The 27,606-nt window shown below is 31.1% G+C and overlaps 4 protein-coding genes across 5 annotated transcripts in view; 2 read left to right on the top strand and 2 right to left on the bottom strand.

Moving 5' to 3' along the window:
* Sps1 (inactive selenide, water dikinase) lies at nucleotides 1-10,297 on the top strand. Of its 2 annotated transcripts, none has more exons than XM_014422831.3 (7): nucleotides 1-420; nucleotides 3,523-3,627; nucleotides 3,725-3,873; nucleotides 5,878-5,990; nucleotides 7,180-7,370; nucleotides 9,123-9,335; nucleotides 9,925-10,297. In XM_014422831.3, exons 1-7 carry the CDS (start codon nucleotides 120-122, stop codon nucleotides 10,107-10,109), a joined length of 1,257 nt encoding a protein of 418 aa, XP_014278317.1. In that variant the 5' UTR covers nucleotides 1-119; the 3' UTR covers nucleotides 10,110-10,297. The 2 variants fall into 2 exon arrangements, with proteins under 2 accessions (XP_014278317.1, XP_066906055.1); XM_067049954.1 differs by lacking the exon at nucleotides 1-420 and adding an exon at nucleotides 3,408-3,428.
* Nucleotides 10,298-13,765: 3,468 nt separating this feature from the next.
* Psf3 (DNA replication complex GINS protein Psf3) lies at nucleotides 13,766-20,735 on the bottom strand. Its single transcript, XM_014422830.1, has 4 exons — nucleotides 20,287-20,735; nucleotides 15,293-15,431; nucleotides 15,015-15,147; nucleotides 13,766-14,095 (listed from the first exon to the last, which is right to left on the bottom strand). The coding sequence occupies exons 1-4, from the start codon at nucleotides 20,387-20,389 to the stop codon at nucleotides 13,865-13,867; spliced, it is 606 nt and encodes a 201-aa protein (XP_014278316.1). The 5' UTR covers nucleotides 20,390-20,735; the 3' UTR covers nucleotides 13,766-13,864.
* mRpL24 (mitochondrial ribosomal protein L24) lies at nucleotides 19,228-20,203 on the bottom strand. The gene has a single exon (XM_014422829.3). It carries the CDS (start codon nucleotides 20,051-20,053, stop codon nucleotides 19,286-19,288), a length of 768 nt encoding a protein of 255 aa, XP_014278315.1. The 5' UTR covers nucleotides 20,054-20,203; the 3' UTR covers nucleotides 19,228-19,285.
* A 3,111-nt stretch (nucleotides 20,736-23,846) lies between the features above and the next one.
* Sbp2 (SECIS-binding protein 2) overlaps nucleotides 23,847-27,606 on the top strand; it is a 12,597-nt gene continuing 8,837 nt past the window's right edge. The window contains exons 1-4 of the mRNA XM_014422828.2: nucleotides 23,847-24,046; nucleotides 24,116-24,424; nucleotides 25,356-25,744; nucleotides 26,316-26,530. Of these exons, the coding sequence (XP_014278314.1) occupies nucleotides 23,933-24,046; nucleotides 24,116-24,424; nucleotides 25,356-25,744; nucleotides 26,316-26,530 (1,027 nt within the window). The 5' untranslated portion in view covers nucleotides 23,847-23,932. The remainder of the gene's footprint in view (nucleotides 24,047-24,115; nucleotides 24,425-25,355; nucleotides 25,745-26,315; nucleotides 26,531-27,606) is intronic.

The following is a 27,606-nucleotide window of genomic DNA, read 5'->3' as shown; positions in this document are numbered from 1 at the left end:
TGTGGCAGCCATACTGTAACATTCTTGTGTTGTAGTAGCGTGTCTTCAGTCAGTGGCGAAATTTTGACCAGTGTAAATATATTGTTTTTAAGTTTCCCGATATCGTCTGACTGAATAACATGGCTACACCGATAATGGCAGAACTTCAGGCCTCTTCTGTAAGCCAAGATGCATTTTCTGCCGTTCAATTAGAACTGGCTGGAAATGCTAATGCCTTGGTTTTGAGGAGACCTTTTGATCCTGTGCAGCATCAATTAGAACCTACTTTTAGATTAACTAGGTTCTCTGATTTAAAAGGATGAGGGTGTAAAGTCCCACAGGAGGTGCTGTCGCGTCTCCTGGAGGGACTTCAACAAGATGACAATAATGCACAGGATCACGAACATGCCCATTTTCTTCATTTAGCGGTCACTAGAATTGGTGAGTAATAATTTTCCATTCTTAACAATTGGATTATGTTAACAACGATTTCTCACTTCTTCCCGGTTTTAACTGCTTGTCAACAATAACCTATTAAAAGGTTATAGTACAGTCAGGGTAAAATCGAAGTTGTAACCTTATCAGAGGTTAAATAAACAATCTTGTCTCAGCAAATATTTTGATAATATAACTGTCAGTGCCACTGAATATTTTATTAACCTATTATTATTCTATATCAATGAAAAGTTTACAGCATTTAATGAATTATCTACTTTCTATAAAAATGTAATAATACTATGTCAAGCAACAGTTTTTGATTATTATTATCTGGGCTTTAATTCTGTGTAGGAAAGGTCTGTTGTCTACCTATCTATTCTGAATATGAGGGATGAGGTTTATTCTTTGGGATCCACATTAATCCCCTTTTAACTAAACCTAGAACATTATTTCCTGACTACCAAAGTTTAGCTTCAACATTCAACCCAAATCTAGTAATATAAATTTATGTTTGGGGATTGCTTTTTAATCGTACTCCTTGTCATTTTAAGTTCAATATCATTTATTAGATATAAATATTATAACTGGTAGGATGGAACAAGATTTTACACTCCTCTGTATATGGAATATCAAAGATAGCCAGGTGGTGACAAATTTATTTGGAAAATCAATCAATACTTGTGCAAGTCATAAATATCAGTTAACCTTTGAAGATCTTCAATGATCTCCATAGATCTATAATGCATTTCTTTCATAGATATACATTGCATAATAAGCTGAACTCTTAACAGTTTGATTAATTATCTTTTATAAAAAAAAGGATAAGTAAGAATCACAAGTACTGTTTGTGTGTTTATTTACATTCACAAATTTTAGCCATCTTCAGTTTCAAGCCCCATACCACTTCGTGTCAGCATCTCTCTGATTCAGATGAACATGTTTTATCTTATAAATCTTTCAAATTATACTGTGGCACCTTAATTGCTGGTATATCTCTCCAAGGTATCGAATACTTGTTATATTTGAAAAATATTATTCCAGAGTGGAGTGCCAAAAATCTGCAAGATGGTTTTACTAAATCGAAGAATTATATTCCACCTTTCAAGATGTTATAACTAATTTAAAGAATGTTAATCCTCCTTCTAGATAGTTACATTCTGATTCAGAAGACCCCTCTGGCCAGAAGTTCATTTCAGTATGACAATGACAAATAAAGGCCAATTAAAATAAATAATTAACTGAGTCACTTGAAAACTGCACGTGTAGAATACTTATGGTGGACATACATGATCGCTCCATTGGATATCTCTCAGGTAAATCTTATCCATGAGAATGAGATCCTTAAGAGTAGCACACAATCATTCCAATTACAACCGTTTAACTTAAATCTATTTACCTGATATGAATGTATTTCATATGACTTATAAGGTTACCACTTTTTTATAATCTATTTATATGTTGTACAGATTATAAATATGTAAACTTTGAGATATGGATGAATACAATTTACTTTTCTTTATAATTTTTTGTATTGATGATTTTGTTGAAATTGACCTGAAATTATCTTATGCCAGCACTTTAACTTTTTATTTATAGAATAAATCCCTTACTTGGGACTGTACTTCCCTCCTTCCATACTTTTCTAGGGACTAGAAGTATGTACCACAAGGTAACTTGCCAAATTTGAATCCAAACAGTCATTCCATTCATAGGTAAGGTTTTTTTGAACTTACTCAGTGATGGAATCTGTTTCCTCAAATCATCACATTTAGTCTATGAGTTGAATTGGATTTCTTTAAAGGAGTTTATGATTTGGGTTTCACTTCGGATGCCCTGTGTTTTTCTTTTCTTAATGTTATTACTTTTTTTTTTTTTTTTTAAATGTTCTTTTTATTTAGTTTTACAACAAAAATTGTATTGAAGTACCTATTTAGAAATTGTCTAGCTAGAGGAACAGGTAGATATTTCAGTAATTGAAAAACAAAACTATAGTTTATTCATAAATTATATTAGTTGCATTTACTATCTCGAAACATGTTAGTAAAGTAAAATAGGAGGAAGTAGGTACCTATTTTAATAGTAATTAACTATCAATGAATATTGAATATCACATCTTTTTGTCTTTGGTACCAATAAATTTGACAGGTAGTAGGCACTTATGTACATAATTGGCATTATATACATATATACTTATAGAATAACTCAAAAATAATAATTATTCAAATTTAGTAGGTAGGGCTAAAATCCATCATAGGTTGGTCAACATTTTCCTATATGTTGTGGTTTATAAAAAGAATTTGTGACAAGATAATTCGATGGCATTTTTGAGAGGAGTGGAATGGTTAGAGGGAAGAGCACAGGGGTATACCACTCAGAATTCCCAAAATCAAGCAGGTGATTCACCTCAGAGGACCAAAACCCTGACCTCCTTCCTACACAGAAAAACTCAATGACCATGAACATTTTGACAACACGTTCAATTCGGACAAGTTCTTTCTAAATATAAGATATTTTCGATGCATTCACTCCTCACCGACACACCTCTAATTACGACTACTTTTTATATGAAACTTTTTATTTATAGGATAAATCCACGAGAAAAAAAGTTATATTTTATTTCATTAAAAGGAAAATAAAACTATATTTTGTTCAGCAAACAAATTTTTTTATTTGACTTTTGATTCAAAGAAAGGGCATATAAGTGGATATACCAGATTTTTAAAGACTGTAATCACAAGATCTAAAAGGAAAAAAAATATCTTTAACATAAATATAAAATAAGAATTTTTTATGCTAACAAAAAAAAGAACTAAGTTTTTGATTTATACTTGGTTGAATTTGATTAAAACAAATGTAATTATGACTAATAGTTCATTTGTCTTAAATAATTTTTAAGACAATCATTTAATATGGTGTGATAAGTAAGAGCTACAGGCATAAATGATCTTTACTAATTGTTTTATTTTAAACAAGAGATTGACAGAAATTAATCTTGATTGATTAAATTTAAAGTAAGTTAAATGGTTTTATGTGTTTCTTAATTATTAGTTCAGATGTTTCTGTTTAATTTATTTTTATTTTTATCAATAATGTTTTGTTTTCAAGGTATTGGAATGGACTCGTGTGTTACTCCACTTCGGCATGGTGGTCTGTACCTTGTTCAAACTACTGATTTTATTTATCCTTTAGTAGATGATCCTTACATGATGGGTATGATACTATTTGTATGAAAAGAATTACTCTGTCGTATTTATGTGGGTAAACTCAGATGTAAATACTTCTATTTGATTTTATAATTTAATTGTAGGAAAAATTGCTTGCGCTAATACACTAAGTGACCTTTATGCAATGGGTGTAACTGAATGTGATAATATGCTTATGTTACTCGCTGTTTCCACAAAAATGACTGAAAGAGAACGAGATGTTGTGACTCCATTAATAATGAGAGGGTTTAAGGTATATGGTGAAAACTTACTAGCTAAGCTAATTTCTTAATTGTTTATTTACATTAATTCAACGTATATTTGTGTTAGGATTGGTAAAGACTTTTAAAGTAAAGATTTTATGTGACTCCTTACGACCTGAGTACATACTTAGGATTGTTTATATTGTTATTTATTTTATTTTATTTTTTTTTTAATTTTAGAAATATTCTTAAAATCGATTGTAGGAAGATAGCCTAGGTGGCGGTCAATATAGGTACCAAAATAGTGGGAAAAACTATTGTGGTACCTTTATAGACCGCCACCCTGACATAATAGAAAAAACTATTTATCGTTAACCTAATAGTTAACAATAAATAGTTTTTCCTACTATTGTGGTAGCTTTATTGACCGCCATGCAGATTATCTTCCTACAATCTACTTCATACGATCAGCTATCTTCTTCCAATACAATTCTTAAAATCAGTTTATATGTTTGTTATTTTCAGTTTTAGTGTGATAATATGAATATTTGTTTTTTAAATAATTATGGTTATTTATAAATTTCTTAAAATATTAATATTTTGTTTATTCTTAATTAAAACAATTTTGATCCTTTTTTCCTCTCAACTTTTACTCTTTAAAATTTGTCCACCGTTTCGGCCCTCAGGCCATTCTCAAGGATACCGCCTTCAATATTGATGTAATTTCTTTTTTTAAACTTAAAACTGCAGGCTAATTGCCCTTGTGACATATAACTTTTTCTAAAAAAATTTTTGTATCTTAGATTTAAAACTTTTTTACAAAACACTTTCCTTCCTTTCTTCACTTACATTTACAACTGTTTTTAAGTTGTAAATGTAAGTGAAGGAAGGAAGGAAAGTGTTTTGTAAAAAAAGTTTTAAGTCTAAGATATAAAAAAATTTTTAGAAAAAGTTATATGTGACAAGGGCAATTAGCCTGCAGCTTTAAGAAAAGAAATGACATCAATATTGAAGGTGGTATCCTCGAGAATGGCCTGAGGGCCGAAACGGAGAAGTTTTAAAGAATAAAAGTTGAGAGGAAAAAAGGATCAAAATTGTTTTAATTAAGAATAAACTAAACCACTCTCAAACAACCATATATAAAATAATTAATTTAATATTTTTTGTTTATGTGAATTTATAGATTTTAATAAAATTAATTATTTAATTTTTTTTCGATATTTTATTGTAATCTTGAACATTTTAATTTTATGGTTCTTGGTCAAAACTTTTCAATTAGGTTTGCTGATGTGAGATTTTTTTTTTGTTTTGTTTTTTTATGGTATATGGAAAATGAATGTGAGATTTTGGTTCCTTTCCTTAATCTTTTGCGATATGATTAATTCTTTATGAGAAGATGGTTGGGGATGAGGCATCTTTTTGTTTTCATCCCTGATGAAGGCTTGAAATTCTAGTTGAAACATCAGTTGTTATTTATTAGTACTAACAATGCAAGATAGTTAATTATTAAAAAAATTAAAGATACTTTAGAAAAGTTTTTAAAAAAAAATCCTCATTTAAGTCCAGTCATGCTACTTCAATGAGGATAAAACATACCTGACTGTAAAGACCACCTAAATTTACATTGATGTATCGAGAGGTCGGAAGGTAATAATCGTTCCTGGTAATTTGGTTCAGTCTATGTTTATCGATGTATTTCTTGGAAGTAAATTATTATTATCTTGCAATAGAAATTGTATTGAAAAATTCAAAGAGGGTCTTTTATTATTTTCTTGTTTATGAGAGACCAGTTTTATGGATTGAACTTCTCAGTCTTTTTCTTTAAAATCATGATTTATAATATCTTAGATGTTTTGTTTTCTCAAATTAACAATTACTGATTTATATCGTTTATGAACCGTTAATATTTTAACGTCTTGTTTATACAGTCAATAATGAAATTAGATAAACTCAGCCTTCAAGTTTTACTGTAATTTCAACTAAATTTTATTTTTAGATGTATTTTTATATTTCATTGTTTTGTTTTTTCTGGTTTATTTCATTATATTATACAGGATTCTGCAATGGAAGCTGGGACATCTATAAATGGTGGTCAAACTGTGGTTAATCCTTGGTGTACCATTGGTGGAGTAGCGTCTACTGTTTGCCAGCCTAATGAATTCATAGTGTATGATAATTTTTTTTTATATAATTATAATTTTAATGCCTTCGTTAAACTCTACTTAATTTTATCATTGTATTGATTTTGTTCTTTGTGTTCCTTTAAAGTCACTTCAACTAAAAGCTTTCTAGTAATTGTAATTTGCACCATACTCGGAACTTTAATATAACTTACATAGTTTTGTATCCATGTGTGTTATAGGGTTGTGTTACTAAATATCACTTATATTTTATATAATTATTTTTCACTTGTTTTATTTAAACGACTTGGTGTTGTATATTGAAACTTTATAATCCATTTTGTAATTTATTCACTTCACTCAAAGTATACACTAGGCCAGTGAATTTCATGTATTGAAACAAAGATGGAGCACTTATGCATTGGCATTCAGCCTCTCATCCTCACCAAATAAGGATTATTGTTGAGGGTTGTCATTATTTCTTGTTATTGATATCCATTATTGTTAAGTACTTATATAATAAAAAATATATAAGAATCAACTTCTTACTCCTGTTTTTGCTGTCTTTTTTCATAACCAATTTATCCACCAGGAAGCCCTGCTTACTACTATAAATAAACCTTGTGTATTTGTAAACTTCATAGGGAACACTCCCAGTTTTAGTTTCTTCTCTTGGTTATTCATCACAAATGAAGTAAGGATTCCATGTTCTTTTTTATATCATATTCTTTACTTTCGACTCCAAATGTCTTGTATTTTCAATTCAAGGTAGGAGGGAACAAAATGAAATAATGATCTGTTGAACAGCCAAGGCAAATTATTACATGAAGTAAACAAATTCAATTCAAACATTGAATAGTTATTTTTCATTTATTTAAAAAAAAAAAACAAAAAAAAAACTCCACTACGTAAAAGAAAGATTAATGTGTGAGTCCTATACTTATTTATTAATGTAGAGAAATTAATATTTTGAGGTTATGCATTGTGCTAAAAACTGTAATATTTCACTTTCTTTTCTATCAGCCTATTCGGTTGGCCTTTTCTCTTTAAAAAGAGTTATCTAGTCACTTTTCATCTAAATTAATTAAATTATATTATGTAATAAGTTGTGTAGGCTTGATATTGCTGTGGTTGTTAATGTTTGAGTGTTAACAAAAGCTTTCGGCACCCAGGTAGCAGTGAATAATAATAATGCATCATATTATATTATTCTTGTATATGATTATGATTATGTAGGCCTGACAATGCGGTGGTAGGTGATGTGTTGGTGTTGACGAAACCCCTGGGAACTCAGGTAGCGGTGAATGCTCATCAGTGGTTAGATATACCAGAGAGGTGGAACAGGATAAAACTGGTTGTATCTGATGAAGATGTCCGAAAAGCATACCAGCGTGCTATGGATTCAATGGCTAGGCTTAATAGAGTTGGTAAGTGTTACATAAAGTAGTAAAAAATTTCTTTTAAATTTTAAGTAATTATTTTGGGTTGTGAGTACTGATCTGAAAGTTAAAAGAAGTTTTTTCTATTTCAATATAATTTTTGTAGTATTTTTAAGTTGGTTTTTCTCCATTGTATTCTGACCTCATGCTCCGTTTGATAATCTCTTCAAATTCCCTTTATTCGAATTAATCTCTCTTGACCTCCTTTCCCTTCAACATGAACTACATTCTGTCTACTGGAACAACATATATTCCTACAAGTCTATTAACCTCGCCTCTATCCTACAAACCATATTAAACCTTTCCCGGCCCCTCTGCTCCTTGGCTAACATCAGAAATAAAAGAAATGAAGAAAACAAAGGAAACTGCAAGATGCAAATTTGGTATGGAGTAAAATACCCTGAAAATGATCCCTACTAGAATCCTTAACCTCAGTTCACTCTCAGTCATGTAACTACCATTTCATATCCTTTGGTTTAAATCCTTCACCCTAACCTGACATTCTATCTCAGCTTCAATCCAGAAACCCTGTTTTTTCACCCAAAATTTCTTATGATAAACTACTGAACACCATCACAAAATTCCATATTGACTGACAACATCCCTGTATTAGTTGTAATGTTGTTCCAAAGGGATTTATTCTTGAATAAATAAAAAGTTTATTATTGTTATTAAAAATTCTGTTTTTACCCACAAGGAGGACAAGATTTTTTCTAAAATTGTCTTATATAAAATTAGATTTTGATTTATTTTCGGAGTCGACATTATTTAAATACATTATAGGAAAAATTAAGTTCAACTATACTTGGAACTTTTAAGTCATTTCATTATTTATTTTTATTTCATCTTATAAAAAGTTGTTCACTTTTGGAGAGAAATGCAATAAAAGATTGGGCTGATATGTTTAAAATGAGAGGTGTGGGGGAAAATGAAAGTTATACAGCATCAAAACAGAAAGGAAACTAACGTAAATGGTACCTAGAATTAAAAATTGAGAATGATAACCTAATTGGGTAACTTTAAACAGAAACAATAAATTATGTTCTAATTTCATAACTTTATCATAATAATTTTATGATAATATTTATCTACATAGTACTTAATTTAAGCAATCTTGTTTCTTTCTGAAATATATATTATAAACGAACACTTGTACCTCTACAACCCATGAATGGTTAGGAATACGGTACTTTGTAGGGAAGTACTGTTAGTAGGCCAACAGTTGTGCAAGGAGTTAATTTGGTCAGAATAGTGCTGGAATGCGACAAGCACATACCGAATTAAGGGTACGCACTTTATGGAGTTAGGTGGACCCTGAAAGGCTCCGGAACCCACAGGGCTGATTCATCACTACAATGAAAACTTGCTTGAAAGCTGTGGCAGATAATGATTTATCTGCCACAGCTGGATTCGAACCAGAGTCCTTTTTTTTAGTAGCACAGTGCCTCATCAATGAGGTACCCACTCCCATATAAATATATATATATATATATGAAATTTTAAAATTGATTTCTTATCAGTTGTTCAATTTTTTCATTTTCTCCCTGAAAGTTATTTTTAAAATAGTGGGTTGACTTATATTTGAGCCAATATACATTTTTGAGTGTAAGACTGTTCTTGCCTAGTTGTGACATGTTATTTCTTCAAAGTTTAAAAATAATTGAAAGTGTAAATATATTGCTTTTTTTTATGCACTGAAAATCGTAAGTTTTAAAAGCAGTTTGTTTTATTATGTTACAGCTGCCAGATTGATGCACAAATATAACGCCCATGGAGCGACCGATGTAACGGGCTTTGGGCTCCTAGGTCATGCACAAACCTTAGCCAAACATCAAAAGAATGAAGTATCCTTCGTCATTCATAATCTTCCAGTCATAGCAAAGATGGCTGCTGTTGCCAAAGCCTGTGGAAACATGTTTCAACTTCTCCAAGGACATTCAGCTGAGACATCTGGTAATGAATGAATTTTAAAATTTAAATTTTAGTCACTTGAATTGAAATATATTTTACTTCCATGTTTCACCTGGTACAATAAGATCCTAGTTGGTTAATATTTAATTGGAGAGTGGCCAGGTTGTTTGCATACAAAACCACATTCTACATATGCCATTTAATGCGACTTTCCTACCCTTACTCTTGACTCCAGCACATCGGATAAATCATTCAAAATAAGGAAAACAGCTGTAGACTGAGAAGAGAACCCTGTCAAACACCCAAGCAAATTTAAATATGATGGTCAAATAACATGAAATTTTTATTAATTTTAGGGTTTAATATAAATTAAATCTTTGTTTTATTAGTTTTTCAATTTAAGAAAAATTTTTACTAGATGTAATTTTTAATTTTATTTTAAAAACTTATAAATAATACAAATCTGGTATATTTGAAAATTAGTATAATTAACCTTTTCATATTGAGCCAAGTCGATTGAAAAAAAATTGATATAAATAAAATCTATTGATATAAATATCGTTTTGTTTTTTTAAATAATGACAATATATTTAGCTTTTCATTTATCATATTCATTTTAATTTTTTTTTAGGTGGTTTATTGATATGTCTTCCTCGGGAACAAGCTGCTGCCTACTGCAAAGATATCGAAAAGCAAGAAGGATATCAAGCATGGATTATTGGAATAGTTGAAAAAGGAATGAGAACTGCCAGGATAATTGATAAACCTCGTGTCATTGAAGTGCCTGCCAAAGAAAAGGATGGAGAGCTATGGTAGCCTCGCTTCAATCATGATTGTTTGTCAAATACAACTTCATTTAGAATTTATATTCTAATATGGACTAATTGATAATTTAAGTATATTATATATTTAATCTAGAAATAAAAAGACTTTTAAAAAAATATGTGATAAATATGTATATTTTTATTTCATTTTGCCCCTTTATATATTACCTCCAATAATTAAATAATTATGACTAACAAGAATCATTATAACTCCTTAAAAAATTATTTTTACTAACTACATTGTTTTTTTGTATAAATGTATATTTAGTCAGAGGGAATATACAATTTTATGACATCTAAAATAATAAAAGTTTGTTAAATGTAAAAATAGTTTTGATATTTACATTCATTCATTTACCCTTAAAATTACAGGTGTCATAAAATGATCAAGTTTGATGATTTCACTTGTGGTTATGTAATTTGACTATAGCTATAGAGTTACCTTTATATCTAATAAGGGAAATCGCTCATAGAGATCTGTTATCAATTAAAAACCAATAGTTTATGTTGTTAATGTTTGTATTTTGATATCACTGATAATTTGTATTGTTTATTTTTATATTTTAAAATTAATTTAGATTACTTTCTGAATCAAACATAAAAATCTGAATTGTGTAAATCATTTGATTTTATATTTAAACAATACCTATAAAAATTTAAGTTTTATCATAGGGTTTACATTTTTTTTTAAAGCAATAAAATCCCATTTGTGATATTGAAATGTTTTCTATTATTATTACTAGGGATTTATAAAATATAGATGAATTTTACATAAGACTTTCAGTTTTGTTCATTTATTTTTGTTTCCTTTTCCATTAACTTATTACATGCAATGAATACACATATAACAGTTTGATTCTTGACAAAATTTTACTATTAATAAAATATTTTCAGCTGTAAGCCAAAACCTATAAATAATAAATTAATCTGTTTTAATATAAATAATTTTTCAGAAATAATTGTTACGGTGGGCTGGGGGCTAGCACAACCGTAAAAGGTAATGAAAGAAAAAGATTTTCTCAAGCCGAGGAGCTGCAACAGGTACTCTGGAACCAACTAGAGTTTCCTGTGTTTCTAGATATCCACAGGCAGATAGTCTAAGGCAGTATTCTCAAACTTTTGACATTTGTAAAACACTGCTATAACTTTTAAAATTCTAAAAAAAAAATTTTCTGTATACAGCAAAATCTCTCAGGAACTTGCCTTATGTGCCTAGAAATATAATAATTGCAACCCTTTGGCAACAGACTCTCCAATGAACACAGGCAGCAAAATTTTCATCATAAAAAGCCCTCTGAACTGACACAAAAAATATAGAAAATCAACTAAGCCATATTCAATTGTTTTATGTTTTGATATAAATGGGTACAGATATTTATATCACAACTTGAAGTTGTTCTTTCTTAATTAATGAAACCTAAAGCCAAAACACCATCACTTAAAAAAAAAAAATTTTCATCTATGTAGTAAAGTCCAGCGAAGGGCAGTGCTCAAGCCCAAGCATTAGTTAAAGAACTGACAGTTTATATTATAAATTATATCATTATGTTCATTTTACTTCCAAAATCTCCAATTAAAACTAGTACGTAAACTGAAATAATGAAAACAATTTCTCAACTCTACCCATAAACCTTATTTTGAACATGTGTACACCAGTTACTTCAGAGATTTAAAGAGATGACTGATGGGTGACCTCGCAAGTCAGTAGCTTGGGACAGGCAGGATACAAGTATCTTTGTAAAGTTGGATAGTTAATGTATGAATGAAGGCCTTTTCTTTTTTTTTTATAAATATATTTTTATATTTAGATAAAAAATTACTTCATCAGACCTGAGCAAAATGCAATAAATTTAAATGTAATTTATTTTCTCTAATAAGATTGTTTTATTTGTCCATCAGACGACAAGAAATTTATTCTTTAGGATAATGTTTACTTAACTAGCCTTAATAATTACAGATAATATAATAAATCATTCTAACATAAGAATTATTGTCATTATTTTTCAAGTTATATCTTGATTAATATGCGTAGTTTCCTTAAAGAATATTACCAAATTCACCCAGTTCATTTTGATGGTAACATTACTAAAACACCTTGCAATTCAGCTATTTTCAAAATTTTTACAAAAATAAAAACAGCACGAAAACTGACAATTGGGCATTAGGAATGTTTTCTACGGAGATCAAATGGTAGTGCATGAGCACTTTCAGGATCAAAATTCGGCATTGTTTTTATTTAATTCTGACAATCTTGGAGACATCAAATGGTCACACAATAGTGGAATGATCCACATAGATTGATTAAAAAATACAAGTTTTCCATTTTCATTGGTGCTCTGCAAAACTAAAAAAGTACCTTGTTATTTTACAAAAATAGTTATTGAAAAAATTTAAGTTTTTTTGAAAATGAAAATCTGTACGACTAAAACCCATGAATAGGTCAGAGGTTCAATACTTAGTAAGCAAGTACTGTTTCTTGAACAACTACTGTGCAAGTTGATTTGTTTATGATCATACTAAACCGCCAGATTTTTCACCAATTAAGGGAACCCAGTTTATGAGGCTTGGTGGACTCTAGAGAGCTCCCCAATGCCATAGGGTTGACTCAGCTACAGTAATGGAATAAATAATTATTTGCCATTGCAAGATTAGAACTTGGGTCCTTGTAGTTAGTAGCACAGAGAAAGTTTTTTTAATTTCCCAAAATTGGGTCAAGTGGAGAGCTGTCCCTTTTAAAATTTAGTGATTCATTCCTTTGTGAGCCTTAATAATTTCTCTTAAGCTATTATTATACATTTTATATAATTATCAATTAATCCAGTATTAAGAATTATTGCTTAATAAAAGTCTCTACTTACTTGCTGATAATAAATTAGTTCATAAAAGATCCTGGTAACCAAGGGTTCATGAAACAATGAACCGAAACTCAACTGAAAAGGATCAACATTGTCAGTTTGTTTATCTCTTAACTGAGCTGCAAGTGGACGGCTGTTATCTGATGAAAACAGGGATAATAATAATGTTGGTTATAACCCACCAGCTATGTTGAAGAAGAGCTTTCAAACTGGTGCTAAAAGTTTTATTTTTATTCGATAAAAATTGAAAATAAAACTATTAATCCACCCAACATTTATCCTGACTCATTAAAGAAATATTTATCAACTCATTGAAACCGTTTCTGCAAAGGGATAAATTTCATATTTCTGGGTTGTGCATTTTTTAAGTTTCCAAATTCACTTAAACAATTATTGTATAATCTTTGCTCTTTAATATACTTATGAAAAACTTCAAATATTAATCAAAACAAAGAATAAGAAAAAATATCAAAATATTATACTAATAAATGCATTAACAAATCTCTGGGTAGAAATGGGTTAGTAATCTGGAAGGTTAATGAGAAACTGAAAAAGCTACCAAGAGAATAGACCATGTTACCAAAACCAAACACTCCCTTCATTGAGGTTGATATAGCATGTGCTAATATCTATTTAGATTTTTTTTTTTTTTAATATTTGGTAAACACGGTTAAAAAAAAATGATGGAACTCAACTCCTTTGGCTTTTTATTTTTTAATAAGTGCTTGCATCAAATATCAACAATAAAACAGAGTGAAGTAAAATATTAATAAAGCATAAAAACAATTATCAATTAATGCTACTATAACAAATATTATATATTGTAAATAACAATTGATATATTAATATTAAGACAAAGTCAATTTTAAACCAACAGCTAATGAAGTTCTGATCAAAAAGAAAGTTCTTTTGCTAAAAGTTTTCGTTTTTTATAGCTATCGACTAATACTGAAGTTGTAATGGTCCCCACACCTTCATTTAACCAAGACGTTAACATATCTTGTGCCGTTTTTCCTCTTTGTAGGAGGGCTTTTTCATAATTGTCAAACTTGTTAGCAGCTCCAGTCTCAGATTCAGAATTTTGTGCCCAATCAGCCAATCTCCTAAATCTATCTATGAATATCTGGAAAAAATAAATAAATTACAGAAATATTGAATTCATTGTGTAATATTGAATGTGAATTCATTCTGAACAAAGTTGATGATGGTTGGAGAAATTGCAGTCTGCTCTGTGCTAATTGGGATTTGGTTCAATATTGTAGTACTTTCAGCAAAAGAAAACAAAGAGAAATGCTATAAGTGTCTATGAAAATTAAAGGAGGCCAAACTCATGATTGGTTCCACTCCTTAGTAACTTATCAAGTAATAAATAGTTTCGGCTTATTCTCAATTTTTATAAAAATAAATCAAATTACGATGTATATGTTTTTTAAATTGTTGAATATATAAATGTCTATTTAACCTTTTGTGAAAACTAGATGTTCTTTTTATTTTCTAGACCTTTCACTTATCAAGTATTTTTAACTGGCAGAGGCTATTGGTCATCAGACTTGGTGATGAGTTGTGTTAGACGATGATGAAGATGATCCACAAAAATGCAGAGGTATTTCAGTTACAGCTTTTCTTATTTCTATATTTTATATATCTATAAATAAAATGTTTATTTTTTGGATGAGCATTAAATTTCGATAAAAATGTCCAAGAGAGTAGAAACCATCAGAATTCTAAATACAGTAAAAACTAGTTAGGTGAATGGAACAATTATTTCTGGTTCATGCAGAAAAAACACACTTAAATGACCATATGTTTAACTCAATATACTATAATACAGTTGAAAAATGTACCAATGTAGTTGTAAATAATAAATTGTATACAGATTATATATAAATAAGAAATTGTATTAATTATTTGGCTTTATAGTTTCCTAAGGAATCCTATAAGCCCTTCTTCATTTAAAATAAAATTGAAGTTTGAACAAGTTATTGCCTCTAATAGACAACCAATTCACAAACAAATTTAGAGACTGATCACATATATTTTACCTGAATAAGATTACTGCAAAGTTCTAGGGAGCTTCTGTGCTCAATTAAATTTGATAGTAACTTCCCAAACTCATAAAAATGTTTACATAATCTGAATAAATCAACAACATTTGCATCTGCTTTGAAAATATCTCTGAAAAATAAATTAAAAAATCATCACGCAATTATATGAAAACAGTAGATGAAACAAGTTTTTCAACTTGATGTTGTTTCATAATAAAAAATTTAAGCAATAATTTCCAAGCTATAAAAATTACTGTTTCCAGCAGTGAAAGTACCTGTAAGAATCTCTGTAGACCTTGGGTAATTCTATGGTAACTGAATCATCATTTATCAGTGCACTTACCAGCCAATATGGTAATTCAAGGATTGTTCCTTCTTCAAGCGCAGTACTCTCAGCACTTGGGTCTAATACACCTAAAACAATGGTTAGGATTTACATAATTATAGAGCAAAAGTATGCAAAGTTTGTCTGTACCCATTTTAGAATGATTTCTGTGAGAGAATATCTTTAAAGGGTATCTCATCTAGAGGGAATCACTTAGCAAGTTTTTTAAACTAGAAAATATATCACACATTGAGATTGTGGAAGCTCAGCCTTCTTATATTGCAACACCATTCAGTCTTCTAGTACTTGTTATGAAAGCAGACATTGTTATAATAATTTAATTTAACGTCTACTCATAATTACATAACATTCTAATTGACCGACAATTAGAATTCATTACTAATTTATTGTTACCACAGAGATTAATGAATTTACTTGTATTTGTGGATAAAGTTTAGGAAAGTATTTGGTAATAAATTCCTAATCTCATGGGAAATATGCAAAGCCTGTTGACAAATTAAAATTTAATTTAAATCACATGATTAGCTGGCATGTAAATATTAATATATTAATACTTTGATTCTCTTTACTAAACTAAGCAGTTACTGTCGGTTTTAACTTTAGACTTTTTCATAACCAAACATGATGGTTCTCATAAACTATTTCTACTAATAAGTTCTGAAACCATAGCATAGTTATGAACCTTACATCGTGGGTTATAATTAGGTACAAACATCTTAGTTTGCACATGGTCATTTTCCTACATGACTGTATGTACTATTAATCATAGCAAACAAAATTTACCAATCTTAATTATTTATGTTTTGTTTTTTTATCCTTTATTATATATAGAAGTACTTAGAATAGTATGGCTTTTGGAAAAATCTGAGTACTCTAAATCTTGTATTTGCTATTTGGCAGGTCTTGAAAAAAGTAATAGGAAAAAGAGGAAACTGTCAGTACATTTTGTTGAGCTATCAACATCCTTCCAATGAGAAAGCAAGAGAGATATATCAGAAACCTTTTGAGAAAAAGAAGTAGGTCAAAGACATACCATCAAAGTTGAGAGTCTCTACAAGAAAATCAGGAATTGAGTGAGATTTGCTAATACACCTCACGGGAATTTGAAACTAGGTATTCGACAGGGTACTACCATTAACACCTCCTTTTTATTCAATTTATAATTCAGCCATAAGACAGACCAAGAAAAAAATTGAGAAGTTCCACCGAGTACATACCAGCATGAGATTAAGTAAACCACTCAGTACTAGCGTTCGCTGACATTGCTATTTTTGAAGAGAATGGCAAAATCTTAAGTTTAATTCTAACAGGTTGCTAGAGATCTACATGACCATAAAACCAACAAACATGAAACTGATGCGGGTCAGAAAGAAGCAAAGAATTGTCCAGATCATTAGGGTTTGTGATAAAGCTCTTAACAAGTATAAAATTTCAAATACCTAGGAGCGTACCAACATGAAAAATTTATGATGTTCACAGCTGTCAGAAATAGCTTCCTAAACAGAAGAGTGGAGGAGGGAAGTGGCAGAATACAAAACATTTTTCCCAGCCCGACACTATTTTTGGAATCATGGACCCTGCTGAGGAGCAATCAATCAAGAATCTAGATAGGGGCCGCCCGTAGCTCAGTAGTGGCAAGATACAGTCTTACCAATTTGATGTCTATTGGTGGTGCCGATTCGAATCTGGCCTGGGACGTTGACTTTTTTCATTGAGTGGCAGTCCCACAAAATGAAGAACTTTGACCCCCAACCATGGTTAGGCAGTATAGGACTCCAATGGGAGTCTTGGCCGAAAAAAAAACAAAAAAAAAAACTAGGTATTGAAAATGAGATTACTCAGAAAGATTGAAGGAAAAACAAAAAGAGATTGAGTACATATCACTATTAGGCCAAACCTCGATTTGATATCAGCCTATGAGGTGAAAGATGATTTGGTCATCTTTGAAATATAAAGCCTGGAAAAACCGAAATGCAGGCTTATCTAGCCAAGATTGGAAGAAAAGAAAGACCTAATAGGACGTGAAGTGAAAGATAACTAGAGTGGAACAGTAGAGGGCAGTTGGTGAAGGACTGACAGGAGTGAAAAAGGCAGTTTAATTCTTCAGAGGATTGAATATGATTATGAACAAGTTTCAGGTTGAAAAACTGAATATCTATAAAACTTTAATATCTTACATGATTTAAGGAATTTTTTGCCATTTTTAACTCTCTGTTATAAATAGAATCAACATACAGTCAGCGAACATAGATAAAAGTTTTTAACTCAATTCAAGGACAATGTTTAGACTCTGTGGATGGACTGCCCATTCAAGTGTACTCAGGAGAGTGCGAAGGACCCTCCTATATTTCCTTCACTCAAACAGATCATCTTAGCATTTAGCCTAAAGGCATTCTCTGATCATGTAAACATCAAAAGACGTATTACTCAAGTTCAGTATTTTAAGGAAACACATTCTACATGGTCAGTCTGAATGACATTCAAACCAAACATGGGTTAATATAAACTGAGTTTTAGATATTATGATTGAATAATTGAGAACATTGAGAAATCCTGTCAGTCATATGGAATTCTTTTTTTTCTTGCAGGCAAATACAAAAATAATGATGAAACAAACTTCCTGTTAGGAATTGAAAGAGGCTAGCAAAAGATCCTCACTGTGTGTCATCTTATGTATAAGTAAGCTTCCGTCAGACTGATATTGCAGGCTCTAATAAAATGAAATTAGTCACAAGGTCTGACTTTTGAACCTGAACATGATCAGTATTCACTATATGGGAGCCCTAATAGGCAGTATTGGAATCAATACTACAATCAAAATGGGAAACATCATCAGCAGGCTGACAGTAATGACCATTCCAATTCAAGTCATTATTCTCTATCACTTCGTTATTTTCAATTCTAAGCTGATTATTACTTTCAATTACTTATACTTATTTTTTTAATTTACCATATAATTAAATGTAGACATCAAAATTTTCTTGTATATTTTAAGTATTTCTTGATTTTTTAAAAATTATTTTTTAGATTGATACCAGCCATATATGGTCTTACATGAACAATTAACAAACAAAGGGAAAAAATACATATAATGATAGTGCTTGCAATAGTCTTACAAGGAGTCACCAGTGTCAACAACTACATAAACAATAATTACAATAGCCGATGAGAAATAAATAAATATATACTTGAAAAGTAATTTAATGCATGCCAATTATCCTTATCTTAATAATATAAATTGTCAACAGTAATATATAATAAAAATAATATATGTTGGAGAAGTTTGGGTCTGAGTATACTGACAGTGGAATGAGTTCCGAAGCTGTAGGGGATTGCACTTCAAATTTCTGTTAATTTGCAATGAAAACTTATGAACACTGTTTTTGGAGATTTTTTGTATTATAAAATGTTTTAAATTAATTATAAAATAGGTATAAAAAAAAATCAACTAAAGTAGTTGCAATACAATGTTTAGGAAAGCAATCAGTAAGTCTATAAGTGATAAATTGTAAAAACAAAATTCAAAATTGAACCACAAAGACCACTAACTGGTATAGGGGGAAATTTTTGTTGCTAAAAATGTAAGTACAAAAGTAGGAGAGCAATTATTTAAGCAATGGTGTTAGCACTCACATAATGCTTTCTAATTTAACTGCATTGAAATTAGATAACTATTAAATTTACAGTGGTTTAATCTGTATGGTAAATAGATAATAACATAAATACAAGTTACTCAAGTTTTAATATTCATTCAGAATAGAAATTTCAGAGTTAAATAAATAACTCAATATATAGTTACCATTAACAATCACCTTTGAAAAATTCTCGTGTTGATTAAAATATAAGGTAAAATATAATAAATGGTTCTAAATATATCCTTTATTTAAATTAAACAAATATACAATTTTCTAAACTGTTATTTCTAGTACCAATAGGTTTGTGTAGGTATTCTTTCTTCTTTTAGGCCCATAGACTTCATAATATTCATTTCAAAAGTCTCTAATCTAGGTGAGAAAGTTACTTCAGATAAAGCATCTGAAGTTGTATCTTTAGCTGATTCTTTGTAGGTTTTTTTTGTTTTATAGTCATATGTTTCTTGAGCTTGAGTTGGAATAGGTATAATGCGACCAGTCCTAAGTGAAACTCTGACTTTATCTCCTTCTTCTGTATACCTCCATTCTATCTCTGTATTTTGCAGGTCTGCTGGATCAACAAGCTTTACTTGTCTATGTACAAGCAATGGCTGTTCCTCCTGTTGTACTAATCCAGGGAATTTTTTCGTCTTGCCAACCATTTTCATTTTACAATTAAGCCCTTCAACAATTACCCAATTTCTTTCTTGTATAACTACAGAAATAATCCCCTGTTTACCTTTATCTGGACCACTTAAAATTTCTACTCGGTCACCCTTAAAAAAACTCCAATCTCTATAAGGCTCCAAAAAAACTTTCCTGTGGTAGGTACCAGGGGTATTATCACGCTGAAAACCTGTAGTCCACGGTCTATGAACATTGAAATACCTTTTTTTCCAGGACTTTGTACGTGGTAAGTACTGAGGTAAACCCCTGGGCGTTTTCCATTCTACTTGTTCAAGACATTTTTTAATATAAGACTCGGGCAAGTTGGCATATTTCTTGGTGACTTCACCAACTTCTGGGAATTTTCGATATAAAACAGAAAATAGCCTCATCTCGACACCTCTTATAAGCAAACATTGAAACCTACCCTAAATTTTTAAATTACAGAACAGCCAACCCCGAAAAGTAATCAAGCAAGGAATTATTAAATAACTATTGTTCAATTCAAATGCTAACGGTAATGATAAGATTTAACACTTATTGATATATAAACATCAGTAAACAACAACTGAGAAATAAATGAAGTTTGCGAGAATCTCAACTGTTAAGAACTTTCTTTACTCACCTAAAAATGAAACTTTACTGTTAAACTTGCACGTTATTCTTTCTTGATTTGCAATGATATCAGGAATGGAAAAATAATGCATCCTAGAACTAATAAAAGACATTTCGTTGAATTTCTGAAAAAATTAAGAAATATAACCTTTCTATATTAGGCGGGAAAATACAGAAGGCCAACAAAACTTTATTCAACTTGATTCCATAAGCGTGTATCAATACATTTAAGAAAATTGAGCCCCTTCCACTTTCCCTATGTTTTGTTTTCAGTTTATGGAGTAAAAATATAAAAGTTATATAATCTAAAACATTTAAATAACTTCGTTATTGACAAAACTCTAATAAAACGTTTTTGCTGATCCTCTTTCTTGGCATTTCTGCTATATTAGGGTGTTATACCACTAGTTCCCAACTATTCTGGCCAATGTGAAGGAATATGGAGATTAGTTCCCGAGTTCAATCCGAAATAAATTGCAGTCCGTGCTGGCCAGGTTCAAGCCGTACACAGTGCTTTGAGTATATGAGTATGTTGACTAAAAATTTAATCATTGTGAATCCTAATAAAAAATGTTATTATTATTATTATGAGCATAACAGGATTAAAATATTTATCTTCCCATTAAAAAACAGTTTATAGAAAGCCGTTTTTTCCCCATTTTATGAGCACAAATAATCCAGCGGAATTTCAGTTATTGCTTCATGAAATAAGACTAAGATCAACTATTTTCAACGATATTTTATTTTATTAAAACAATTTAAAATTAAAATAAACAAAATTTCATTATACATATACACAATAACAAAATACGCAGTTTATTAATTTTAGCGTGCAATAATTTGTTTTAAAAATTTAATTTTCGACTTGGTACTGCAACATCTTTTTACTTTTCTTTCCTTTCTCCAAGTCAAGGTACAAGCCCTCGGGGGACCTGTCCCCGCTTGATCAGATAAATGGTGCCCTCCGATGGCGTACACATGTCTGGAGAAAGGTTCCATCCAGCTTTGTGAAAACGTCGAAAGACAGGTTCCCCTTCAATAACTGCTCTTCTACTCTACCTTCTCTATCCTAGACTATACCTCAACCTTACCTGTCTTCTTAACCCTTCGTAGGGCGCGGTCAAGTATTCTTAAAATCGAGGCGCGGTGAGCCTGACAGGCACACGATACATAAAAATTCGTAAAATCCCTAAATCGCCGTATTTAATTAAACCAAAAATTACTGATCATCTTGAGGATGTAGGCAATCACGGAAAAATATAAAATAAATTTAAAACAGTTCTTATTACTTATTTAGGTACAGAAACCATAAAAAGTCAAAATGCGGAATTCGCATATCGTGATTATGAGTATGAATCAAAATAGGACCTTTTATCATCGGAAAAGAATTCAAAAAGGGTCCAGACATGCAGTTGAAATGTGTGGGGACAGAAATAAGTCGGATTCATCGTACATCAAAGCCGATGAAGGATCATAAGAACAGGCTGAAAAGCATGTTACATTGAGTGGTTTCGCACGAGGGGAAAATTCTTTGGTTGCATTTCACACAGGAGTAGTTCGTGAGCCGATGTATTCCTGTTTCCACCATGCAATCACAACATATGGACCGCTTTTGGAGGTGGGAGGGGTTGGTTTTGGACGATCATCAGGCGGGAAGGATCTTGAGACGAACTTTCAAGGAGGTGTGAAGGCCGGATTTCAGCCGGCTTCTTCGCTGAAGTTGTCCGATACACAGTTGATGTGACAATTCTTTGGGGAAAACTCTTCTTGGAATTCATTCTAATTTATTGCCGAGGCGAATAACCAAAGAATTGATCCCTCCCAAGTTAAACATAGTGTAGAGAACAGTCATTGGCCATCGATGTGTATTTCGCACGGGGTTAGCAGTGTTACCTCCAGTTTTGTGAGCATTATAATACGTTATGACCTCAGGTGTCTCCAGTACTTTTATCAATGGCTTTGGTTCCGAGCACAGAAGAAACCAGGAGTACGCAATTATTCTTGCATGTGACGTAGGTTGCCAACACTTTTTCGTAGTTGAACCCAAAAAGGCCGGAATATGGTGGTTTCCCAATAGAATATCCCTATCAGAGAAATACTTAAATAACGATTGAAGAATTAAAAAAAAAATAAGAGGGGCGATGAACCTGAAAGACACCAGAAAGGCGTGGTGAACTTGACAAGCACAACATATCTATTCATAAACGGTAATGGTACCTGACGGAAATGACTCTAACACAAGTATCGAAAAACAGTGAAGTGCTTGAATTTACTATCTAAAGTGAAAAATATTGACCTTAGGTTTGTAACGTAATCCCATTATATTGATGGTGAAGGCGTCGATGTGGTTGATAAAATCTGACTCCAATTGATAATCTTATGTACTCTTGACCTGAAGCCCTCCACAATGTGTGTTTAAAATAGGAAATGTTGTTGATTGAAAGGTGAATAGATAGGATGAGACATACGGGTGCCAGGCGTAAGTTCTCGAAGTATGATAACTTCGTCCTAAAGGGTACTATTCCTGTAGGTACGAAGGAAGAATGCTAGTTCGAAGGGTAGCCAGTCACCGGGTCATGCAGGAAGGCAACTTCGATCTACCGGGTACTATTCCTGTAAATACGAAGGGGTATGTAAGCCCGGAGGGTAGCTAACCGGCGGTTCCTACGGAATAAGAGGTATAGGAAAGAGGAGACGAGTAATGAACAAGCGTAAAATAAGACTCTTATATCCAAAATAAGTTGGAAAAATATACTGAATATCCTGGATACAAACACATACCTGGATGGCCAGAGGCAGGAAAATTTTGTTTGATGCCATTCATATCGCGGAATAGTTATATATAATAGGAATATATATAACGCGCGGAACACCTCGCTGGTAAAATTTACTACGATATCTGAGGAAATTTTGAAAATGTTGCCTTAAGTAGTTCCATGGTTTTGAAAGTCGTTGATGCCTCATTAATGCATCTACTCTCAAGTCTAGGGGACCTAGCGTTAACAACTGTTAGAAAATTTTTTCTATTGTACGGACCCGCGTAGTCCATGATCAGACGATTCCAATTTTAGCAAGTTCTTCCTATGAGTGAATGGGGACTTTGAAGGATTTTTCATGACATCTGCACAGGCTTTACATGGTCGTTCGAGGTGTTCGTTGTCACGATTGATTCCAGTCCACGAAAAATATCTTCAGACTATCTATTTCATTTTTGACACTCCCACACACATATATATATATAGGAGTGTCAAAAATGAAATATAGCATGAAGATATTTTTCGTGGACTGGAATCAATCGTATATATATAATATGATAAATATCAAGGTCTTGCAGAATTTGTAGCTGGAGTGTTGTTCGTATGACAACCCGTTTACCTTGACCTGGATGAAATTTTGGCTCACATTATATAGTTAATTACTATTTGAATTTTTTTTTTTTTTTACCGCACCCGGACCATTTTCCTATTATTTAAAATATTTTTTCTTTTCAGCGCAACTGTAATGTCTTTTTGACGTCCGTTCATCTTATTTTGTTTCCTGCAGTGAATATTAAAAATGATCTACTGAATACTCAATGTAACCTGTCAGGTTTATAACCCTGACTGATAATATGTTGAAAAGATATTAAATGTTATAATTTTTTCAAATAATGAACCATGAACAACTGTGGCTTTAGGAATGCTGTTATTGGCAAAAATGAAGCTACAGATCCTAAATGGCCAATGTTGAATGAAAGTAATAAAATATCTAAAAGACGAAATAAACCAGCTGTGGGTATTTTATTGAAGTTCTTTTTCAATACATTTTAAGATTTTCAACCTATTTTGGATTTTTTTCAGGCCAACTCTACTTTAAATACTTTGGGCCTTCTTGTGGAGAATCCTTCATCAGGGTTTGAAAATGATATACCCACAGAACAACTTAAAACTGTTGATTTTAAGGACCACAGTCAGATGGAAAACAGTTTTCCTTCTCTCACAAAGTCAATTAAAATAAAGAAAGTATTTAAACACATTGCAGAAAAAGAACCATCTAATTATAACCTTGATTGCAATAAAACACCTAGAAAACAAAATTATGCACCAAGAAAAATTAGAGTCCCCAAATTTCGAAATGAAATCAGTGTTTCATTATCATCATTAATAAAGGTGAGAACTTATCATTCAGAAACAGTAAATTAAAACATTTTATCAATTGCTAAGATTGTAACAACTTTTTTGCTAGTCATATTATTTTTATTTTTCAATATTACGCTCAGGATTTTCACTTATTTACTGTTTTACTTACAACTTAATGAGCATTATTGGAGAAAGAGCAATTATTTCAACTGGAAAATTCAAAAATTGTCATTTTAAAGTTAATTCTGCCATTTGTTTCACAATTATCAAAGATTTATTTTTTTATTCTCATTTTTGATCATCAAAAAAAGTGATGTTTATATTACTAATCATTATTACACATTTCAGTGAAAGCCCTGTTTCTCAAACCTATGGTTACAGCATTTATAACATTGGCGAACCAAGGTAACAAACTGTCTCAGCGGAACTCTAGGAATTAATCCTATTTAAACTTTATCTCATAGCATACCTAAAATTAACACTGCATCATAGGTCAAGAGCTAATAATTACTCATTGAACAAGATTTAATTCTTATTTAAGGATTTTGAAATTGTAATTAAATTAATTCAAATTTTTTAATTATCAGATTTATTTTTCCATTTTCGAGAATCAGTTCCATCTTAAACCAGTCTTGATAGATGGTTGTTATTGTTTTTGAGTGACCCTGCAGTCACCAGTGACTGATAAAGGGTGATAGTTTTATATTGCTTGATAAAATGGTATAATTTAATCATAAAATAGTGTAATTGTTTCCGAATTTGTGTTTTAACTATAAATTTAAAGTTGCTCTATTTTTTCATAGATTTTCTTTATATCATCCCTAAAGGAATATTGTGGTATTTATGCAATATTTATGTAGCAAGTAAATAAATAACATAAATATTTTATGATAGTAATACATTTTTACAGTTTTTATTTTGTTTTATTATCTTATCTTGTTATTTATTTATTTTTTTTTAGCCTCCTGTACCTAAGAACAAACTACTTTGTAAGAAGGTTTTTATAAAAAATAGAATATTAATTGGCAATAAGCTTGACAGTGACAGACCAATTAGGAGAAAGGGAAAATCTCATTTAGTTAAAAAAAAATACCTTACTCAGTACAAAAAAGTTATAATATTATCAAGGTCTTTGAAAAAGAAAGATGATTACAATGAATGTTTCCACAAAGTTAAATGCCTTGTTCCAAGTGTAGTGAAAAATGATTTTAATATTAATAAGTTACAATCATCATTTGAGTTACTTAGTATTGAGGACTGCAAAATAAAGTGCTTTAAAGACCATTCCAATCCTGAAATATCTACTCTGGAAATTGCAAAGACTTTACTTCATTCCAGGAAATTTCCAAAGTAAGCAATTTATTCCAATTTTTAAGCTCAGCTGTGTAATTGTAATATTTATAAATAAGGATATGAACATTATATACTTGTTTTTTCTTCCTGAATATTCATCCATCTTTCTATAGGCATGGAGGTACCCTCTGGCCTTTCATCTTGGTCCCGTACCATGTTGTTTCACCATTTTCTTTCCAGTCTTTCTATAAATGCATAGAAAGACTTGTTCCATGAGACTGCCTTAAGCCTACCAACTCAATACAGCCAAAAAGTTTGGACATTATATAATCATGTCTTCTCTGTATATTGCACAGATGCTCTAATCAATTCATACTTTACATGATTTGTAAGCACAGTACCTGACTGCTGAAGCCTGTCCACATTAATCTTTATGTCAATGTTAATTTTATCATATTATAACATCAATTATGATTTTATGAAACTTTTCTTAACTTATTATAAACTTTTTCTTTGATATATAAACAATGTTTTTTGTAGTTTGTCCCTCGATATTCATTTATATTTCTATAAAATATATTAATATATGTATGTATCTTTATTGACTATTTTTAGAATTCTTTTGTAGGTATTGCACCAATTTGGTCTCTACTGTCCTTTTAAAAAACACTGAAAACTTGGTTGTGAGGCTAAGAAATTTGCAAAACAAACAACATGCCAAAGATCCTAGTAAAACATTTTCAAAACGCAGATATTTATGTGGTTTTAGAGAGACAAAGAGATTCATATTATGTGGAACTGTTAAAGCTGTCATCATTGCAACTGATCTTGAAATAGATACAGGTAAAATTTCTTTTCTTTTGGGCTTGAGCATGTAGACAATGTAGTAAGCCTATAGAAAGAAAGAATGTTTCTTTACAATTAGATGATTCAATATTCATTTACATTAGAGAAATATGTAAATGTTACCATGTAGATATTTTGTTTTTGGTTGGCTCTACAGACCTTGTAGATCTTTGGTTGCCGACAGCCTTCTCCATGCCTGCTTATCCTGGGCTCTTTCCCATCTTTGTTGATTCTGTCTATTCATCTGGTTTTTTGCCTCCCACGTAACCTCTTGCCAACTATACTGGCATTCATTGTTGTGTAGAGGCATCCTGATGGATTGCTTTGAACCATATGTCCTGCCCATCTTAACCCTCTTACCTTCATATCAAGAAATATTGACTGATCAGTCTCTGCATTTAGTACACTATTAGTTCTTTTCCTCCAAGTTTTATGGCTCCGATACCAGATCACTCCTGTAATTGTATGGAGGATTTTCCGTTCAAATCTCTCGATTCTGCTCTGAAGGGTATGTGTTCAAGCCCAAGTCTCACAGCCATATATTACAGCTGACTTTATCATGGCATTATACATCCTTAGTTTCAGATTTTTCAGAATTTTATTATTCTTGACAGAGAGAAGGCTCTCTTTGCCCTTGTTATACGCTGGTCTGTCTCAGTCCGTTAATCATTTATTGATGTTATTGTGGAGCCGAGGTATTTGAAACTGTCAACATTCGGAAACGATTTGCCATCCACAAGTTGATGTATATATTTTATTTTAGAAACCATTACCAATGAGTCCTCACAGAGAAACATCATTTGCATAAAACAGTAGGTTGGAGCATAAAGGTTTAAACATTAGAAAATAGATAAAACTTTTAATCTAGCCTTGGAAGGTTGTGAAATTTATTTTATGGCACACCTACTGAATAACATCTTGACCTTTTAATTTTTAACTTTTTACTAGAATGGGATGATGATTTGTATATTTTGATAATACTTACTAGAATGGGATGGTGATTTGTATATTTTTATAATACTTACTAGAATGGGATAGTGATTTGTATATTTTGATGGTACTTACTAGAATGG

This window comes from Halyomorpha halys, unplaced genomic scaffold (assembly GCF_000696795.3).
Source record: "Halyomorpha halys isolate HHAL.00 unplaced genomic scaffold, Hhal_1.1 Scaffold390.1, whole genome shotgun sequence".
Taxonomy (NCBI): Eukaryota; Metazoa; Arthropoda; class Insecta; order Hemiptera; family Pentatomidae; genus Halyomorpha; species Halyomorpha halys.
Note: the sequence above shows the minus strand (reverse complement) of the source record. Positions and strands in the feature narration are given on the sequence as shown.

What these genes read in the sequence shown, in the direction of transcription:
- Sps1 (XM_067049954.1), top strand. Translation starts at nt 3,531, where the DNA reads ATGGACTCGTGTGTTACTCCACTTCGGCATGGTGGTCTGTACCTTGTT. An exon ending in CAGCCTAATGAATTCATAGT is followed by an intron (nt 5,991 to 7,179) that starts GTATGATAATTT and finishes ATGATTATGTAG; the next exon opens with GCCTGACAATGCGGTGGTAG. An exon ending in ACATTCAGCTGAGACATCTG is followed by an intron (nt 9,336 to 9,924) that starts GTAATGAATGAA and finishes ATTTTTTTTTAG; the next exon opens with GTGGTTTATTGATATGTCTT.
- mRpL24 (XM_014422829.3), bottom strand. Translation starts at nt 20,053, where the DNA reads ATGAGGCTATTTTCTGTTTTATATCGAAAATTCCCAGAAGTTGGTGAA.
- Psf3 (XM_014422830.1), bottom strand. Translation starts at nt 20,389, where the DNA reads ATGTCTTTTATTAGTTCTAGGATGCATTATTTTTCCATTCCTGATATC. An exon ending in CAGTAAAGTTTCATTTTTAG is followed by an intron (nt 15,432 to 20,286) that starts GTGAGTAAAGAA and finishes CCATTGTTTTAG; the next exon opens with GTGTATTAGACCCAAGTGCT. An exon ending in TTTGCAGTAATCTTATTCAG is followed by an intron (nt 14,096 to 15,014) that starts GTAAAATATATG and finishes TATTTTTTCCAG; the next exon opens with ATATTCATAGATAGATTTAG.